This window comes from Phodopus roborovskii, unplaced genomic scaffold, assembly GCF_943737965.1.
Source record: "Phodopus roborovskii unplaced genomic scaffold, PHOROB, whole genome shotgun sequence".
Classification (NCBI taxonomy): Eukaryota; Metazoa; Chordata; class Mammalia; order Rodentia; family Cricetidae; genus Phodopus; species Phodopus roborovskii.
The window spans coordinates 2,533,710-2,554,760 of NW_026126515.1; the positions used below are offsets into that span (position 1 = coordinate 2,533,710).

The 21,051-nt window shown below is 48.5% G+C and overlaps 1 protein-coding gene across 1 annotated transcript; it reads right to left on the reverse strand.

Moving 5' to 3' along the window:
- Positions 1-16,745: 16,745 nt before the first annotated feature.
- Ccdc177 (coiled-coil domain containing 177) lies at positions 16,746-19,072 on the reverse strand. Its single transcript, XM_051196231.1, has one exon. It carries the CDS (start codon positions 18,994-18,996, stop codon positions 16,822-16,824), a length of 2,175 nt encoding a protein of 724 aa, XP_051052188.1. The 5' UTR covers positions 18,997-19,072; the 3' UTR covers positions 16,746-16,821.
- Positions 19,073-21,051: the final 1,979 nt, after the last annotated feature.

Here is a 21,051-nt window from a genome sequence, read left to right on the forward strand (position 1 = left end):
CTCCAATCTGAGCAGACGCTGCTCTGCAGCATGCTGTCTACTGTTTCCATCGGTTAAGAAGAATCAGAAACTGAATCCTTCCTCCCAGGCAAGAACACTGCTGAATTATTCATAGGCATACTGCAACTTTCAGAATGATTTTTCTTCAAGGTTGTAGCTGTGAGGGTATGGGCAAAAGAACAATGGATACACCTGACACCCACAAAGGTAATCGACTCTGTCCGACATCACGGTCTAGGAGCCCAGTCCCCCTGCAGCTTTGGGTCAAGGCAGCATTGAAAAAAACCAGGCTGATTTGGGGACTGCTTGGCCTTGAGTTGGTGAAACCTTTGACCTTCTCCAACTCCCAAGTCTGTGGATTAGCATATTTAACACAGCTGGGCCTCCACAAACCACTATACCCATGGGGACTTGTTCTCCCAATGCTGAGCCATTCAGAAGAGCCACAGAGAACCAGTCACCTCCCTGAAGAGATGGTTGTTAGCAGACAATTAGAAGCCAAGGCCACCAGAGGGAGAAAATGTCTGTGAAAGGGCAAGAGGCAAGACAGAACAACAGACTTGGAGAAGGATGCACTAGGCACTAAGCACTGAGGTAAGTACTTGATGCTTGGTTGCCCGGTTATACATTTTTTCTCCTCCTCACTTGCCCTGTGACAAGATTCTGGCCAACAGGATGTAAGCAAAGGTTGTTGGGTCAAACTTCTACAAGAAGAAATGGTTGGTCCGGCACATCATCTTTTCTCCTGGGAAAGTTCAGGTGGTGCTGGTGAGATGGAAGGTACCCTAGAAGATGACAATGGAAGCTGCTAGGCCTTGAACAGCCAGGGCTCCTTACCGGTCTGGACCACCTGGCTACTGTAGACTCAAGCAAGAGGAGACAAATCTCTTCATTGCTCTTGCCTCAGGCTTTGGCCTGTGTGATGATTCCTTGGGAAGTGGTCTAGCATTCTCCCTTGACCAGGGCTTCTTGTGAGTGCTCACCCTGTCCTCACTGGAGAATCCATCAGTGCCTCAAAAAGACCTTTTCTTAGTTTCTATTGCTGTGAAGAGATATCATGACCACGGCAACTCTTAGAAAGGAAAACATTTAACTGGGGGCTGGTTTGCAGTTCAGAGGTGTAGTCTGTTGTCGTCATGGTGGGACACAGGTAGACATGGTGCTGGAGAGGTAGCCAAGAGTTTTACATTCAGATCCACAGGCAGCTGGAAGAGTGTAAGACCCTGGGCCTCACTTGAGCTTCTGAGACTTCGAAGCCCTCCCCCAGTGACATACATCCTCCAACAAGGCCACACCTACTCCAAAGGCCACACCTCCAATAATACTGCTCCCTAAGATTCTAGGGGGACCTTTTTCATTCAAACTTCTACATACTTTATCACTTGTCTGCAAACTCCACAAGGCTGGGAGCACCATAAGTCGGGGACTTCAATCTCATCTGCCCTCATTTTCTTAGGATCAAGAACTCAGCTGACACTTAATAGTTGCAGAATAAACCTGTGGAAGCACCACCTGCTTACAAGCTGCCTTCGTTCTTTCCTTATAGGACCAGCATTTTACAAGCGCATCCCTGCAAACACGAAAGAACAATTCCTGTGCTCCTCTTCCTTTTTCCAAGCCATTCTTCCTTTTATGATGGGTCACGAGAACCTAGAAAGGGAGAACCCCAGGTTAGGGGTGTAGCTCGGTTAGTCAAGTGCTTGCTTAGCAAGCACAAAGCCCTTGGTTCGATTCCAGCTCTGTATAAAACAGGCACGGTGGCACATGCCTATATACCCTGCCCTCAGAAGGGTAGAGGCAGGAGGATCAGAAGTCAAGGTCACCCTTTACTACCTAGCAAGTCTGAGGCTAGCCTGGGCTGCATAAGAGCCTGCCTCAAAATAAAAATGTTTGTTCATCCCACTGCAATGGGAAGTCAGGGAAGGTTTTGTGAAGTGTAGCAGAAGCTTCCCTCCCTCCCTAGATTTGAAACCTAGGCAAAATCAGAGTATTTTGGTAGAAGAGAAGGAAGAATGTTAAGTCAAATTTAACTGGAAGAAGCATGTGAACTCTATAATTTGTCTTCCACTGTGCATAGCTGTGGGGTCTATTTCAAACTAGGTGGTGGTGAGTTTCTCTGGTCACTGTAGCAGGAGCCATATACCCTCCAAGTCCTGAGGCCTTAGCAGCAACATCTCAGAGTCAGACTCTGGTTCCCTGCCAGCATTTCATTGAAGACACTTTCCAAGGCATTGGCCTTGGCAGCAGCTGGTACTGTGCTTTTAATTATAGCTTCCTTGTCTTTGCCAGATTCTCCTCTGGCATTCTCTGCACACAGCGAATCTCATTATGGCTGGTGGGGTCAGAAGAGCAGTCAGCCTGCCACACTGCCCAGCAGCCTCTGCTGCAGAGACAGCATGGCCCACAGCCCTAAACTGACCTCCAAATGCAGCTGTCACCTCACCATGTAGGAGGGTTAGGAACCAAGCTAGCCCCACTGTGGTAGCAGGGTGATTATACAGGCTGTACTGACTTACATATTCACACCAGAATCCCACAATTTGTGGGCCCTGTTCTCTACTACCCTGCCCTTGACGGGTCACCCCAGATTTTCTCCTTGGTGGAGTCCAGGATGAGGAGAGATAGAAAGTCTCTCACAGGCAGGTGTCGTAGTCAGTTTTCTGAGGCACAACAGAATATCTGAGGCTGAGTAATTAATGTAGGAAAGGAGTTTTCTTAGCTTCTATTTCTGGAGATGAGGGAGTCCGAGGGCATGGTAAGAGCCCCATGCTGCTTCAACTCCTGGTAGGAAGAGGAAGGGCAAGTGATCATGTACAAAAGAGGCAGGCTTGCTTCATAACAACCTCTCCTTGAGGAAACTGGTCTAGCCCCAAGAGACAGAACTCATTCCTGACAGCCATACACCATCTCTCTTTATGACATCAGCACCTCTCAGTAATGCCACCTTGGGAGCGAATATTTCAACCAAATTTTCCATGAGTTCTAGGGAACGTAGTTTGGACCTAGAACAGAGGTTCTCTGTAAGTTCAAGGCCAGCCTGCTACATCATGAGTTCCAGGACATCCAGGGGTGCATAGTGAGACCCTGTCTCAAAAAACACAAAGAGCACAAGCCATGTGATATTTTGTCCTTCCTGTGTGCTTTTTCTCATCTAGTTCTCACAGTAATCTACCTGGGTATTATGTATAACATTATTGTTCCCATTTTACAGATTAGAAAGTTAAGGCTCAGGTAAGTCATATAATTTTCCTAATGTGACTTTAAGGCCAGGCAGGGGTGTTTGAATCCTCGATTTTAACCATGGTACACTTTTGTAAGAGGATAGAATCCCACAGCAGTTGGAAGAAACTTGAGAAAGACTATGCCCTACACCCACATTTAATGGTTCCCAAAAAGCACTCCCCTTTTGTGTGTGAGAAAAGATCATTCCCCCATGGTCTCTGCTTCAGTTCCTGTCCTGAATTCCCTCTATGATAGACAGTAACATAGAAGTGTAAACCGAATAAACCCTTCCCTTGCTGAAAGTGGGGGCATACACCTTTAATCTCAGAATTTGAGAAGTAGAGGCAAGTGGATCTCTGTGAGTTCAAGTCTACACAGCTAGTTCTAGGACAGCCAAGGCTACACAAAGAAACAAAAATCAAACCAAACAAACAAACAAACAAACAAAAAAGCCCTTTCCTCCCCAGAATGCTTTTGGCCAGTGGTTTTCTTTTTTGTTTTGTTTTAAGATTTATTAATTTTATGTATTTGGATGTGTTGCCTGTGTAACTATCTGTACTCCATGTGTGTGGAGTGTCCATGGAAGCCACAGAATGCATTAAATCCTGTAGAAGTGGAGTTATAGATGGTTGTGGGCCACCATGGGTGCTGGGAGCCAAACCCAGGTATTCTAGAAGAGCAGCCAGTGGTGCATTTAACTACTGAACTGTCTTTCTCTAGTCCCTACTCAGTGTTTTATGACAGCAACAGAAAATTTCTAGAAACTCCAGAAATCATATCTCCATATGATGTGATTTCAACATCTTCTACCAGGTGAAATGATTTGGTAAGGCATTTTAGCTTCATGCATGTGACCTGTGGTGCATGTGGCCCATGGTGGTTTGAAGGAGAATGACCCCCTTATATTTGAATATTGGTCACTCATTGGTGGAGTTCTTTGGGAAGGATGAAGGGGTGACCTTGCTGGAGGAGGAGTGTCAATGAGCAGGCTTAGATATTTATTAAGACATTCCTAGTTATCTCTCTGCGCCTTGAGATGGTGGGTTGAGATGTGAGCTGTCATCTACTGCTCCAGCACCATGTCTGCCTGTCAGCTGCCAGGAAGGCCAAGGACTCCAACTCTTTGGAAACACAAACCCCAGATTAAGCTCTTTCTTCTCTAAGTTGCTTTGGTGAGGTATCTTGTCACAGTGACATAAAAGTGACAAAAATACACAGCCACCAAGCCCTGTGCTTCGTGCTCTGCTGAACACCATCTTGAAATGTTTCATGATCCTAAACAATTGGCTTCGTGTTGTTATGTAGTCAGGGCCATTAAAATGATGGATGGTGGTGTATTCCTTTAATCCCAGCACTTGGAGGCAAAGGTCAGTCTGGTCTACAAAGTGAGTACCAGGATATCTAGGGCTGTTACACAGAGAACCCCTTTATAATAATCATAATCATAATAATACAACATAATAATAATACATAATAATACAAAATAATAATAAGCCGAGATAGAAAGTAGCTGGCCTGCCATGGCCTTCCACTTGTCTGCTCATTGATCTGACAGCTAACATTGGCATCAGAGCAGGAGCCCAGTGATGGACCCATCAGAACAAATGAAGACCACAGAGATGGGGGGAGTCCTAGTCCTGTCTGGAGATCCCAGGAAAATGGGGGACAGCTCAAGGCTTCCTGAGTTTAGCTTACCTTATGACAAATGGTGCTATTTCAGTTTCTAATGCAGATATTGCCAGGGCTGCTCTTGGGGGTCGCTTTGACCACAGCTGGAATCAACTAAGCCTCCAGCAACAGGGCACACCTGTGAGGGATTTTCTTGATTGGATCATTTGAGAATGGAAGACCCACCCCTAATCCAAGCCACACCTTCTGGTGGCAGCCAGTGTAAAAGGACATAGAAGAGAGCTTTTTTGCCTTTTTGCTTGATTGCTCTCATTCTCTCTGGAAAGTTCATCTATCCTGTCCCTGAGGCATTCCTTCAACCATCTTAGAACCTACTTCTTCAGGATTCCAATACAGTCCTCTGGGACTCCGACCCCAGATTGGGACTACTAAAACATCAGCCTCAAGGACTGAACAGTTATTAGGCTCTTGGTCATTCAGTCAGGAGACAGCCGCTGTTGGACTACAACCTGTAAGTTACCTGAATAAATCGTGTGTGTGTGTGTGTGTGTGTGTGTGTGTGTGTGTGTGTATTAGGGTTTTTTATTACTATGATAAAACACCATAACCAAGACAACTCTTAGAAGAAAGACTTTATTTGGGGCCAGTATAGTAGTTTCAAAGGGTTAGAATCCATGACCATCATGGTAGAACCATGGCAGTAGGTAGGCATGATGCTGGGAAAGTAGCTAAGAGCATACAACTCTATCCACAAGCAGGAAAGAGGGTGGGAGGGAGAGAGAGCTGACTAGAAATGGGAGGATTCTTTTGAAACCTTGAAGCCTGCCTTCAGTGGCACATCTCCTCCAACAAGACACACCTCCCAATCCTTCCCAAACAGTTCTTCCAACTAGGAACCAAGTATTCCAGTTTATGAGTTTATGAGGGTCATTCTTATTCAACCACCCTCACATTTCTATCAGTTCTGACCCTTGAGAGAATCCTGGTTGACAAGATGAACATGATGAACCATCTGCTATTAGTTGGCGCCCAAAGCCCTCAGTGTCCCCTGTACTGACTGAACCCAAAGCTTTGAAGAGGCTCTACTTAAATGTGAGTGAAGATGAAGAGAGACGCAGTATTAACTAGTCACAGATAAAGTAGCCAGAAAGAGCAGTTGGAACCATACATGAAGTGTATCCAGAGATCTGGATCCCTGCCCTTGCTGTATGGCTTAGGCATGAAGAAGCCACATTAAACAGTGATGTTTTGAAGCGGAATATGTCTGCCTTGTGTGTCAGCTTGCAGAAACACCCCAACCTGGTTTCTTTGGCATTCTAACTAGTTCATAATTTTTCTTGGTGGCCCCCACCCCCTGCATCTTAACACTTAGCTGTCTTCAAGACACTTCTCTGGAGATGCTGTGTGTCAAACAGTCATCTCTTCTGTGCTGACATCCTGTCCTAAGGATTCATGTTGTTATTAAATGGGGGGGGGGCCTGGCCACTGTGAGATTGGCTGTGGGGGTGTGTGCAGGGTATGGGGGAGGAAACAACAGCTGAGACACCATCTGGACAGCACTTTGGACTTATAAAAAATTTATCCGGGGCCGTGGGTAAGGCTTGCCTAAGCGTGTGTGAGCTACTGGTTTAAACACACACACACACACACACACACACACACACACACGTGCACATTCATAAATACACACACCCACAAACACACACACCTGCACACACACACAGGCACACCCTCCAACCTCAAGCCACTAGCAGCCTATTTAGAAACCTCTCCTTTATTAGTCTTTCATCATTTCTCTCATCTTTTATTTCTTTTTTGTATAATTTTTTTGTTTGTTTTTCAAGACAGGGTTTCTCTGTATTGCTTTGGAGCCTTTCCTGGAATTACCTCTAGAGTGCTAGGATTAAAGGCATGCACCACCAACACCTGGCTTTGTTTTATGTGGATGCTGACAAGTTTGTATGTGCCCCACATGCAATGCCTGCTACCCAGAGAAACAAGAGGAGGGCATTGGATCCCCTGGAACTGGAATTACAGGTAGTTGTGAGCTGCCTGAAGTGGGTGCTAGGAACTGAATCCAGAAGGGATTCACTCTGTTATCCTGGAGGAGCAGCAAGCTCTGGTCCATTTCTTTCCACTTTCAACTGCAAAACAGCTTTACAGAGGAAAAGCAGTCCCAGTTGCCTTGCACACTTTGGTTTCTGCTTTACCCTTGTTGGACATCTGTAGACATGCACCCACTCTAGTTTTCCTTGCTATGTTCTTACCTGTTCACCGGACATGAACCTCCAGACCGCCTTGCTGTCAATACAGAATTTCAGCATTCCCTGATGCCCTAGGCCTCTGTATCGTATCTGCACCCAGGGCCTCTCTCGGCTAGCTCTGAGCTGGCAGCCTGCTCACACTGAGTTGTCATGGAGAAGGTTGAGAAACGTGGAGGGCATATCCCTGCCACCCGGAAACAAATGGGTTGGAAGAAAAACCACCATGGAGGGGAAGAAAGAGCTCTTGCAGGGCAGAGCTAGTGGCAGGAAGGGATGTGAACCTGCATTGCTATAATGCTACTTGGCATTCTGGGCAGGCAGTCTCCTGCAGAACTCCTGGGAGCTTTTGTCAGACAGAAGGGCACAGGCTGCAGAAAAGTTTGCTGATTCTAAGGAAATGGGGTTCTCATGCCCAGGAAAATGTGTGCATTATACAAGTAGGATCCTCCCCTAAGCATTCCACAAGGCTGTGCCAGCTCTCCTGGGACCTGGATGTCCCAGCAATAAGACACCCATGTGCTACTCCATGCTGAATCACTGCAAGGGCTTCAGATAGCCCATAGGAAGCACCTGACACCCCTTTGTTGCTTTGCATGTCAGGAACAGCTGAACTGCATCGAAAGTTCTGGACATTTGGCACCTTTTATCCTATCAAGATTGTATAATAACATTAATAATTAGCAGTAGATTTTTATCTTATTCCATGAGTATAATCTGTTGCTGTCTAAGTCATTCTAAATTCTGGTACTATGCACATATGCCAAGCTAAAGTACATATTGGAAATTATGACCCAAAAGTTCCAGCTGATTGCCTTTCCCTGGAAAAGGCTTGTATACTTTTTTCTGCTCCTTGAGCTAGACACAATATCCATCTCGATGCCCACATAGAGAAGAGGCATCTCAAAAGTATCTTCTAACAGATTCCAAAGACTTGATAACAGATTTGATGATAAGTGCAAAAAATTACACATTTTCATTATGCTTACATTCATGGTGTGTGTGTGTGTGTACGTGTACCTGTGGAAATCAGATAATCTCAGGTGTCTTTCTTTAGGTGTTGTTTATCTTTCTCTGAGATAGAATCTCTCATTAGCTTGGGGCTTGTCATTTGGTGAGGGCGACTGGCCAGCATGTATAGAGGAACTTGCTGGCCATTCCCCTGTGCTGGGATTGCAATACATACCACCACACTTGGCTTTTCCACAGAGACTCTGGGCATTGAGTTCAGATCCCCATGCTTGCACAACAAACACTTTGCAGATTGTGATGTGTTCCTCCACCCACCACCCATCCCACCCCCCACCCCCACCCCCCACCCCCGCCCTCTCTCTCTCTCTCTCTCTTTTTTTTTTTCCCCCCAAGACAGGATCTGGATCTTGCTATGTAAGTCAGGATGCCCTGGCTTTTACTATGTAGCCCTGATTGGCCCCAAACTTAAAATCACCCTGCTTCAACCTACCAAGTGATGAGGTTACAACCCTGCACTACCACAACAAGCTCATATACTCCTTTTAAAATTGTATGTGTATGGATGTTTTGCCTGCACCTGCATGTACCAACTGTGTGCAGTGCCTTCAGAGACCAGAAGAGGGCGTCAGGACACCTGCGACGGGTTACAGAGGGTTGTGAGCTGCCCTGTGGGTTCTGAAGATGGAATTCGGGTCCTCTGGAATAGCAGCCAGTGCTTTTAACCACTGGACCATTACTCGGCCCCCTTTTTAATTTTCCCCTCCCTCCCTCCCTCCTTCCCTCCCTTCTTTCTTAGCTTCCTTCCTTCCTTGAAGGTTCTCCCTGCATTTTTATCTTTCTTGAACACAAGGCTGACTTTACTTGTTTTAATAGCGCCTTATCTTGCTGGGGAACCTTTCCCTCCCTTTACCTGTGGTAACAGAGTATGAAACCCAGAGCTTTCAGTTATACCCCCATTAGGTAGTTGCAAAGTGAAACCCCTTTCTGTCGTGAGTCTTAGGCAAGAAGCAGGAAGGGCTTCTCTGGCTAATGCTACAAGTGTGATGCAACCCCGCTCAGGTAGTCTTTCTCACCCAGACCCCTGGCTTTCACCAGCAGAAACAAGTGCTTGCCTTGTTTAGTGTCTAAAGGATGCTGTGGAATAATCCTTTTATATACTGTGAAGATATTTTGCTCTCATTTGTTTAATAAAGATCCAGCTGGCCAATAGCTAGGCAGAGAGAGGTTAGGCAGGAGAGCCAGACTGAGAGGATGCTGGGAAGAAGAAGAGTAGAGTTGCCAGCCGAGGAAGCAGGAGACAAACATGCCATACCGAAAAAAGGTACTGACACGTGGTTAGAGCATAGATAAGAAATATGGGTTAATTGAAGTTGTAAGAGCTAGTTAGTAACAAGCCTAAGCTATCAGCTGAGCATGTATCATTAATAATAAGTCTCTGTGTGGTTATTTGGGAGCTGGTGGTCCTGAAGAAAAATCCTCACTCCTGGCAAGCTTCAAAATATTGAGAGTGAAAGGTGGGATTATTTTTTTTTTATTAAAGTACTCTAGCTACTTTTTTTTAAATTTTAATTTAATTATTTGTCTTATTCACAGGACAAAGTCCTCCAGAAAACCTAGAGAAACTTGGAATCTGAGTTCCAAACCCTTGCAGCCAGCCCATACATCACAATGCATGGAGTGTCTAGGGTGGGGACACCTAGCACAAGAACACTTGGCTGAGGAGACGCCTGCTCATAGCGCTGAAAAGGGTAGATGGATGAATAGATGGTGCCAGCTTCCCTCTGAACCTGAAGATGCCATCAAAAAGCCTAGAAAGTGGAAGCCAACTCCAGTGGACACAAATTCGACAGCAAGGGGAGAGTTACTAAGGAACCCTGAGGTAGAGGAATGTTGTGGTTTAAGTGTGATATGTCCCTCATGTGCTGAAAACTGGGTCCCAAGCTGGTGGCTATCATAGGTGGCTGCAGGAACTTTGATGTGGGGACTAGCTTGAGGAAGTGGATGCGTTTCTGAAGGCTTGGCTTTGAAAGTTATATCCGCCCCTGTTCCCTGCCTGGCTTCATCATAAGGTAAACAGTTGTATCCATATGCTCCTGTAGCTATATTTTGACTCAGTCTCAGAATCAGTAGAGAGCAAGGACAATAGACAACAATCTATGAAACTATGCATTGAGATGAATATTTTCTCCATTAAGTTGTCGTATGTCATTGTTATGAGTAGTTTTTCCCTGCCAGTCTGGTCCCACCGCCTCGCCAACCCCAAATAACACACAGAGAAGCTGTATTAGATATAAAACTGTTAGCCAGACACTATTTCTTATTGGCTAGCTCTGCCATTTCTATTAATCTAAATATTTCCACGTGGTCTCATTTTACCGGACAGAGGGACTGGCGTTCTGCTCTCTCTAGTGTCTACATCTTGACTCCTCCCTACTACTTCCTCTCTCCTCCTAGTCTCCTAGTCCCACCTATCTTGCTTTCCTGTTGGCCAACAGTGCTTTATTCATTAACCAATAAGAGAAACATATTTATCAGAATGACATCTCCCATCATGTCATTGGTCATAGAGGTATAAAAATAACGAATACAAGGAGGTAGGGAGAATCTGCCAATGGCAGTTTACCATAGAGGCAAACTGTACTTGAGTTGGGCTTGTCTTCTGTAATGAGGATGGTCCAACCTGAATATGTAAAGTGAACCACCTGGGGACCTTGCAAAAAAACAAAACAACTCTGATGCAACAGGCCTGTGATGGAGCTCAAGTTATTTGGCTAACAGAATCCCAGGTGGTACCAATGTTGTGGTCTGTGGATGTCTTCAAGTAGAAGATGCTGGGGCAGTGCTTTCAAGTAATAGTGGTTCTCAGTTTTCCTAATACTATTTAATACAGTTCCTCATATTGTGGTAACCCCCAACCATAAAATTACTTTCATTGCTACTTCATAACTGTAACCTTGCTACTGTTAAGAATTGTAACGTAAATGTCTGTGTCTTCCAATGGTCTTAGGTGACTCCTGTGAAAGGGTCATTCGACCCCAAAGGAGTCTTGGCAGCCCACAGGTTGAGAACTGCTGCAATAGAGCTTTCTGTGATGGTCTGGATTTGTGCCATCCTACATCGTGGCCACTCCAACATGTGGCTGCTGACTACTTGCCATGTGTGAAACACACATGTCACTCATGAGTTCTCATTTGGAAAAAATAGTTCTACAGCAGAACCACAGCACTGGGATTGATAGGGTGGGTGTGGATCTGTGAAAGTCAAATGTAAAAAGATGGTCTCGGTACTGTGCCAGTGGAGAGGAAGAAAGGCATAAGTAAGCCCTTTAACGCGACAGATGATTTAAAAATCACATGGGGCTGGTGTTTCTGCTCATGACAGATGTGGCTACACATTATGAATGGGGAAAGGCTTTTGTCATCACGAGGGGCATGATTGTGTGTGATGAATTGAGGAGCAGTAACTGCAAATGTTTGTGTTATGAGTGTTTGTCCAAAGAAAACATCCCACATCCCATGCCTTAACATCTGACTGCTTCTTGCCTGAACTAACCCTGACCTGTCAGAAACTAGGCAGGGGTAGCTGTGAAGGGCTGAGGGCAAACTGCTAGGGGGCAGACAAAGCAGGAGGAAGTGAATTAGAGAGAATGCCAGAGAGCCCCATGTTGTGAGTCAGTGAGGTGCCCTTCTGTAGGGACACATAAACCAAAGCATATGACCAATTGTAATTCTGCGGCACTACTCCAAATGTGCAAAGTCAGGCACCACATAGAATACTTAGCAGTTGTAGAATCTACAGATGCCTGCTGCTGGATCCCTAAGAGCCCCTTTTCAAGCTGTGTCAAGTGATGCCAAGTATTACTGGACAATGATGATGCATGCCTGCCGTCCTGAAACTTTGGGTGGCTTGGCCAGGAGGACTGCAAGACTGAGACTAGCCTGGGCTATGTACAGACTTTGTCTCAAAAACAAAAAACAATTTTAAAACACCTGTTTCCTTCTGCTCTGCCAAGCTCCTCTAAGACATTAAGACAGAGCTCTGTTGTTATACAACCGAGAAAAGGCAAGGTGATGTCAGTTAGCTAGATGTTCTTAATTAGATTTCTGTGATTGGGATATTCTTGCTTAGTTAACTTTCTCATCAGTTTAGTCTTAACTGGAGACCTCATTGGGGAAATTTTAAGTGGGAAATATTTTCGAAATGTTAACCTTCTTGTCTTAGCGGGAACAGCTGAGTGATGGAGCAGGTGCCCCATTTGGTGAACTGGGACTCTGTATGGCCTGGGGCTTGGACGTCTAGGTCCACAATGATTTTTTTGTGCCTTTCTAAAATGACATATAACACCCTGGAAGGTGGTATTTTTGGTCTTTCTCTCTCCCTTGATTTATAATTTAAAGTGCATGGCATTGTAAATTCCACCCAGTTAACCAAGCCTTTTGTGAAGGAGAAAGAGCAACAGTGTCTGGATGGTGGTGGTTGGCAGATAGTTTGTCTCTAGGATACCAAAAAGGCTTGAAGGTAGTGCCTCCAGGGACAATTAGGTCTACCTGAGAATGTATATATCCCGTTGGAAATGTAGGTGAGCACAACCAGGAAGCAGAGACAAGTTCATGACATTGTAGCATGAAATATCCCTAAAGTCAGAAACCCGAGAGAGTCAATTTTAACAACATTGAGTAGTATTTGGAACTGGTGGTGCTGGCATCTACCTTTAATCCCAGCACTCAGCAGAGACAAGTAGATCCCTGAGTTTGAGGCCAGCCTGGTCTACAGATTGAGTTCCATGACAGCCAGGGCTACACAGAGAGAAACCTTGTCTCAAAACAAACAAACAGAAAAGGGTAGTGTTTGTCATGGAGTGGGTGCTTAATGAAGATTTGACTGAATGGAGGTCTGTCTGTATACACAATCTGTTCTACACAGATTTTCCTCTGATCACCAACCTCCTCTCCATCTAGTATTTAGGTACTTATCCTAAATGAGGTTCTATACCATGGGCTACAGGGGATTTGGTGCTAGATAAGATGCAGCCCCTTATGTGGTCTCATCCACCTCAACAGACTGTGTAATGGAGAGAGGCCAACAGATAATATAATATCCATACTACAGACTATATTGCCATTGTTATAGCTTGTACAGTTTGCCCCTATAAGACAGTTCATGTACTGGAGCCCTGGTTCCCGTAGTGATAGTATTGAGATGGTGGGATCTTTAAGAGGTAGGGTCTAATGGAAGTTTAGGGATTCCACCCTCTGAAGGGATGAATGCTGGTCTTGCAGAATGGGCTGGGTCTTGTGGGAATGGCTGAATTCCTTAAAAGGTGGGTTGACATCTAAGTGTGTCTGGTTTCTCCTTGGTCTCTTGCTTCCTGTCTTACGTGTGAGACCCTCCTCGGGTGCCTCTGAAATGTGCTGCCCCCATGATGTCCTCATCAGAAGGCAAGTAGATGCTGGTAACATGCTGTGGCCCCCCAAAAGTATTAGCAACAAACCTCTTTTATTTTTGACTTAGCCTTGGGTATTAAGTTAGAGCAACACAAAACAGACCAACACATCCTTCTAGCTCCACTACCCTGCAGACCCTTTGCCTTTGGGAAATCCTGGTTACCACTCCATTGAAAATCTAGTCTGTGTGCTTCCAAAAGAAAATTTCCATTTTCCTGTCCAGATGGGTGTAGACGCTGGTCCCTGCCACAGCAGAACATTAGACTAGCTTCAACAGTGATTTCTTCTGAAATGATTTGGGCTTGTTTCCTTGGTATTCAACCTGATTAAACCTCTTCCAACCCTTCCCTTCCCCTCTCATATTATTTCACATTTTTTTCCTCCTTTGAACATCTTTACTCAGATGTTCCCAAGAGTAAATGTGAGGCTGTGGCCACTTAAAGGTTACGATCTCCTGGGTGGTAAGAAATTTAAATTCTGGAAGACTATTAGAACACTGTTTAGGGACAACTCTCCACCCACAATGTCCTTGCTCTCCCATAATGTCCCCTTGCTGCATTTCAGAGTAAAATAAAATCTTTCCTCTCTGGAAACTTAAATTAGGGGCCCGTGAAAGACTTTGGACATTAATCATCTTTAGGGGGAAACATGAATATTTCTTTAAAATATACAGATGGCAGTGATTCACTGACTCAATTTAATTAACCTTCTCTGTCAGCTTCCTCAGTGCTAGGACTATAGATGTGATCCATCCACCACGTCCAATTGCAGTACTGTATTCTAGTAGATGGTCTGGAACTCGAAGGAACAATTTTTTTACTGCCACCAGTTGAGTTTTGTTTTTAACTATACTCGGCCAAATGACTTTTTGGCAAAAATCTAAAATGTTTGTATTTTTACATTGTGGTTCTCTCAGTGTCTAATTTGGTGACATTCAGGCCTGGGCCTTTGCACTTGTGACACCGTATCTGCAATGTGCTTCTTAAGACTTCTCCTTCTGCACCAAATCATGATGGTACATTACACTCCCCAGCCATAAAAGTCACATCACCCTGGAGTTTCAGAGTGACAGAAATGGGAATCACGTGCCACTGCCATCCTCGGCTTGCACAAACCAGAGGTCAGGAACCACGATCCCCACTGTACATGTGTAGGAGCTAAGTTAAGGTCCAGAAAGGTGAGCTACCCAAAGTGACCCAGTAAGGTTGGAAGCCATCTGGGTAAAAGGCCAGTATGATCGTCTATGTGCCTCCCACTGCTAGGCTCACAACAGATTGCCTCCTAAAACAAATGCTCACAGTGTGAAGAAAGCAGTTTTGAGGCTAGAACATTCTATGAAGGGTTCAGAAGCAACTCAGGAACCACACAAGCTCAAAGAACCATAATCACATCAACTTTTCAGGTTAACACTCCTGTTTCAGAGACAACACCAGTTATTACAGCTCACCGACAAGAAGGGAATTTGAGGGGGAACCACCCATTCAAGAAATAAGCCTTGGTACATAGCTCCTCTCCTGGTTTTACATCTTCTCACATGTGATACCCAACACACAGCTTTCTTCTACACAAGACTACTCTTAGCATGTGAGAGTGTGGGCAATACCCAGTCATTTTAGGGACGATTCTGCCAGCAGAATATACACACAACACATCTAATGCAGTACATCTCTACCCTGATTCCTGTCTTTTTTGGTAAGTTTTTTAACTTCCTGACCTTGATTTAATGTAAAAAGGGATGGTTGACTTCCCACTCTCCTCGGTGAAGACGAAGCTGATGGTGGATAAGGGTGGGGTCAGTTTCAGCTTTGTGGAAGGAGCACTCTATGGGTTAAATCTGCCCAGTGATAACTGAACCTTCTGACCAGGAAACAGCTTGGTATTACAAGTACCCCCTGCCACACACACACACACACACACACACACACTCAGACACTAAATGACCATCTCTCTGTGATGAACTGCCCAGGAATCCATATTAGCAGAAACGAACTAGGCTAATGGCAGTCCTCCTGCCTCCCAACTCCAGGTCAAGAAAGGCACAAAGGAGACAGACAAATCACACTGAAGTGGTGCTTTGGATCCAGGAGACCTTGAGGTACCAGAAGAGCTCTGATGGCCCCATCTGGCAGATGGGAAAGGTGAGGCACCAAGAGACTGATTAAATACTTCAGGTATAAGTGAGAGGGTACTGGGAATGTAAAGAGGGAAGACTCTTTCTCCTAGGGGAGAGGGATACCCTACCAACGATAACACAACTCAATGCAGAGGCAGTTCTAGCCCTTCAGCCACCACAGCTAAGCAGCCAAGCATCCTAAATTGTCCTCAGGGCACTGAACTGACTCTTTCACAGAGGGAATCCTACACATTCCAGACTCTTCAGGGTTTCACCCTTGAGACTTCATTCAAGGCTGGGGCTTTAGGCAAGAGCGGCCTGGGCAGGCACAGAAGGTAGCTCTGCTTCATAAGGCAATAGCTTGTATCTGCGGGAGCCGGCCCCACACAGGGAAGTGGCCATCAGACACTGCCTCCATTGAAATCCTCCGGGGTAGAACACTGCTGCCTAAGGAAACCACCACCTCCGGGGTGGTGGGGGACCGAGGGCTTCCATTAAAGCTAAACGGCATCACCAAACCAACCCATTTCCCTGTGCCACGTGGGAGAATAAGTGATTATCTGCAGATGATTGTCTAACTAGAAAGCCTAGGGACTCAATTGAAAAAAAATGATGGGAACGGGACAATTTGTTCAGGTGTCCGATTAATAGTCCGGCGCTCAAAACTAATAGCTTTTGTGGTCCCTTGTGCATGAACTAACATCTTCGAAGAGCTGTGCTTTCTTGGGAGACTAAGTTCTGTGCAACTTGTATTTTGGAAGATAGTGGTGAGTCTTGGTGATGTCCCCTGGGCTGCTTGCTGCAATTGAAAGCCGTTTTGGACACAAATGTCCGAAAGATGCCCAAGGCAGCTGTGACAGAAAACCCCACATTCACCTCTGTGCTCTCTCCTAGGGAGACCCTTCCCCTCCCCAGGTACTTTCTATTCCAACCCAAAGACACAGGTGGATGTGGGTAAATTGTGCCATGTCCTTTGCAAACAAAGTAAGTCTATAAAGCAATGGTGGCAGACGGAAAAGTACACCGTCTGGCTTCTCACTGTCTCATCGTTCCTTAGTCTTGGGGGGGGGGGTCATGGTGTGGCACCTGGACTGGAGAGAGATGCCTGGAGTTTAGTCCAAGTGGCTAAGGGAGGCCCCACCTGGCTATACAAAGCAGTATGGCCTGCACAGGACAGCTGTCATTTGCGGTCCAGGCTGGCATGTAGCTGGGCCTCCCGCACCATGCGGTCAAAAGAGCGCGTGTTGGTCTCCTCCCGCACCTTCTCCCGCACGTGGAAGGAGGCCCGGGCTGTGGAGCGAGCGCTCTCCAGCGCACTTCGCCGTTCTCGAGACAGCTGCTCGCTGCGCTCCAGCTTGCGGCCAATGGCCTGCAGCAGCTCCCGGCGGCGGCAGTCTTCATCTCGCTCCACCTTCTCCTTGTTGGCACGCTGAGTCCTCTCCTTCTCCAGGCGAGTCTGAACCACGCGCCGGGCTTTCTGCTGCACCGCCTCTTCCGCCACCTGCGCCGCGTGCTGCAGCCGCCGTTCCCCGGCCCGCGCCAGCGCCTCCAAGTGCGCCCGATGCTCCCGCTCTTTGCGTTCGGCCGCTTCCTTAGCCCGCCGACCCTGCAGCTCCTCCTTCCGGGCTCGCTCCCTAAGCTCCCGGGCACGCTGCTCCTGCAGCTGCTCGTAGTTCTCCTGCGCGCGGCCCAAGCTAGCCTCCAGGGAGCTCCTCAGGCCCTCCCGCTCCTCGTGCTGCTGCCGGGCTCGGCCTCGAAGCAGCGCCTCGTGGCGCGCCCGCTCGGCCCGGCTCAGCTCCCGCTTCTCCCGTTGCAGCTGACCCTCTTGTCGTTGCTTGGCCCGCGCCGCGCGCTGGGCGCGCTCCCGGCGGACCAGCTCGGCGCGCTCCCGCCCTTCCTGCAGGCCCTCCTCCCGCTGCTTCAGGTTCTGCTCCTGCTGCAGCTTGCGCAGGCGGTCGTCGCGCGCCGCGCGTTCCGCCTTCTCCCGCCGCAGCAGGCCCTGGCGCTCCGCCAGCTCCCGCCGCCGCTCCTCGCTGCGCTCACACTGCTGCTGCCGCCTCCGCGCGGCCTCCCGTTCCTCCCGGCCCCGGCGGCCCCGGCGCTCCTCCACCTGCGCGGCCCAGGCGCGCCTGCCCTGCTCCAGCGCGCGCTGCTTCTCGCGTCCCTCGCGCTCCCGCCTCTGCTCGGCGCGCATGCGCTGTTGCTCCCACTGGCCGTGGGCGGCGGCGCGTTGCTCCAGCAACAGGCGCTCCTCCTGGTGTCTGGCCAGCATGAGAGCCGCGATCTTGCGGTCGCGCTCGGGGACCCCGCGCAGGCCTCGCTCAGCTCGCACTTGGCGCACGATGCGCTCCACATGCTGAGCGGTCTGCGGCGAGTGGCTCAGGTCGCCCAGGCTGAAGCTGCGGGCTGTGAGTGGGACCAGATCGAGGGCAGAAGGACGGCCCAGTGGGTTGGGTGCAGACGACGCGGACCCCGCAGGGCAACTGTTCCTGGCTGAAGCTCGAGGTGGCCAGCGAAGCTCCCGAAGGCTCTCTCCGCTGTAGGACGATGACGAGGCGCCGGACTCGGAGCTGAGGGCGCCGTCCCGCCGGCGGGACAGCGAGTCGAGCGAGTGGCTCTTCCTCCCTGTCCGAGAACCGGTGGGAGGAGGTCGGGTCCTGGCAGGGGGACTGGGAGAAGTCCTTCGAGCAACCCGCGAGGCGGGCGAGGCCGGGAGGCTGCTGCTGCTGCAGCTGCTGCTGCTGCCCGTGCTCGGCACCGAGGCAGAGGCGGAGGCCGGGGCTGCTGCCGCCGGGCCCTTGGGCGTGAACAGGCGTCGCTTCTCCTCGCGCATAATGCGTTCGCGCTCTGCACGGCACTGCTGTAATTTGGCGAGCCGCTCCGCCTCGTAGGCCTCATACAGGCCAGTGGCCACTCGCATGGAGCGGCCGGGAGCCTCGCGCACCAGGTCGGCCAGGGCCCGAGGCAGCAGTTCCACGGGCTTGACGGCACAGCGAGCACAGGCCTCCAGCGAGCGGGGACTGGTCAGGACATAGCGGCTGCCCTCTGCCTCCGGGCAGGTGAAGTTGAAGAGATCGAGGTGCAGCAGTGGGGACTGCTCGCGACGCCCACCTTCTGCTCCGCAGGGGACTTCGGCCTTGCGTGGAGCCGCCCCCGAGGCGGAGGTCGAGGAGGCAGCAGGCTGTTGGGCTCCCTGGGCATCTGGGGGCACGGACGCTGTGGCCCCATCCCCTTCTGAGCCACCGGGCTCCGCTCCCTCTTTCTCTTCTTCTGGTACCGGGTCCACCATAGCTGAGTCTCGTCCTTTGTCGGAGTCCCTGAGATGAAGGGAGGGGGTGGGCATAGAGGAATGCATCCGTGAGCTGTTTGTCCCTCCTCAATCATATTTACCCCTCCCAACTTAATCCGATTTCAGACTAGGCTCGGGGGCCTGATGGAATGTAAATCCTAAAACCCATGCCCTGAAAACCCAGGTTGAGCAGTTGGGGTGGGGGCGGGGGACTCTGGGGCTCAGTCAGTAGCCTCAGTCTCCCTTTTTCCCAGGATGCAGGGCCTGTGGGGAGACGACATTGGCATCAGACCGGCTAGAAGTATCCCCTTCCTGCTAAGATTGAGGCGCAAGGCAGCAGCCATCGAGGGAGGCGCTGGAGGATTCCCGGGAGGATTAGCTATTTGTTTGTTAGCTTAGGCGGGCTGCTGGGATGCAGCTTTGCAGGAACACAAAAGGGGAAGAGGCCCGTTCATGCCAAAGTGCATTGCAGCGAGGGCCCCAGTTACGTAGGGAGAAGTTTATGGTTGATTTCTCTCTGCCAAAAGGACCCGGGGCGCAGGGCCCCTGGGAGATGGAAAGGCTGAGAGAAGTCTCCAAAGGCTCCTCTCTGAGTGGAGTGATGGATTCTTTTCCCTGCCTCTCCGGCAGGGCTTGCTGGGAGCTCTGCCTGCTTCTTCCACCAGCCCCCACCCAATGTTTGTCCGGGATGCACAAAGCACCTGGATCCAGCCAGATGCACCCGATCTTCAAGGCTGAATGAATGTGCAGCTAAAGCATCAACCCCAGTATGGTGGACTCTGACACCAGCCCCAGACACAGTTCCTTCCCCACATCTCAGGGAAGTGGGCTCTTAGCGCTGTAGACCCTTCCGCTCCATGCTAGGTCCCCGGGAGGATTTACTTACCCCAGGACCGGGCTCTGGGCTCCGGCCCCCACGCCGAGGGCTTTTGTTCACCTCTAGCAGCTCTCCGCGCCGCCTCTTCAGTCCCTTCGCCGGCGGGGTCGGGTTACTGCCGGCTGCAGCAGCCCTCGTCTCTCCATGAGGGACTATGAACAGGGTGCACACATCCCAGACCGGGGGAGGGGGAATGCGACAAAGTCTCCCTAAAATAACGTGGCTCTGTTCCCTTGCTCACACTGATTCTTAAAAAAGGAAGCTGGGTTCCCTTGCCGCTGCATCCATCTCCACCTCTACCGCCAAGGTACCGCAGGTCTTTCGCTGTCCTTGGCGCCTCCTGGTGGCCACTTAAGGGTGTTCGTTTGTTTGCTTAGAGGACGGCAAAGCTATTAAAAACACAGGAACTACATACGTATGAATAACAACATATGTATGCATATAAACATTATGCATACACCCATAATACACATATGCAGAGAGGTTTGGATATAACAATATCACTAGACACCTAATCTTTGGACCCCTTAGGTGGGGGGAATGAAGTGGGTAAAATGGAATATTTCTTAAAGGGACCCTGAGGCACAAACAAGTGTCAAGACAAATGATTGGGTAGAAATAGAGAACTTGGGGCTGCAGAGATGGCTCAGAGGTTAAGAGCACTGGCTGTTCTTCCAGCCAGTTCCCAGCAACCACATGGTGGCTCACAACCATCTGTAATGAGAACAGGTGCCTTCTTTCATCCTGCAGGCAGAAAGGACACTATGCATAATTAATAAAAGTTTTTAAAAAGAAGAAATAGAGCACGTGATCCAAATTGTGAGTTTATTATTTAAGGAAAACTAAGGTAGGAGAAGGAATAAGAGCGAAGTGTAATAACACATTATGTACGAAGATGTCACTACTTAGTATGCTAATCAAAATAAAAAAAACAGACACAACAAACACAGACATGGGTTTGAGTCAGGCAGAGTGTAAGTGACCAGTGACTGCAACTTCTGAATTGCTAGTTTCACATGACAAAACAAGTTAGTACCATTTAATAAGTGCTGTTGGCTGACACCTCATCCCACCTCTTCCTTTTGAGTGGTAGTAGCCAAAGAGATTCCATACTGGAATCCTCCAAGGAGAGGAGGTGGGTGAGATGTAGCATGAGAGAGTGTGGTGAACTATGCTGTTTAAGACTCCAGCAGGGAAGCTGTGAGGAGAAAGTGAAGGTTTGAGCAAGGAAACAACATAGATAT

Excerpts from the sequence above, each read along its gene's own strand:
- Ccdc177 (XM_051196231.1), bottom strand. The coding sequence starts at position 18,996 with ATGCATTCCTCTATGCCCACCCCCTCCCTTCATCTCAGGGACTCCGAC.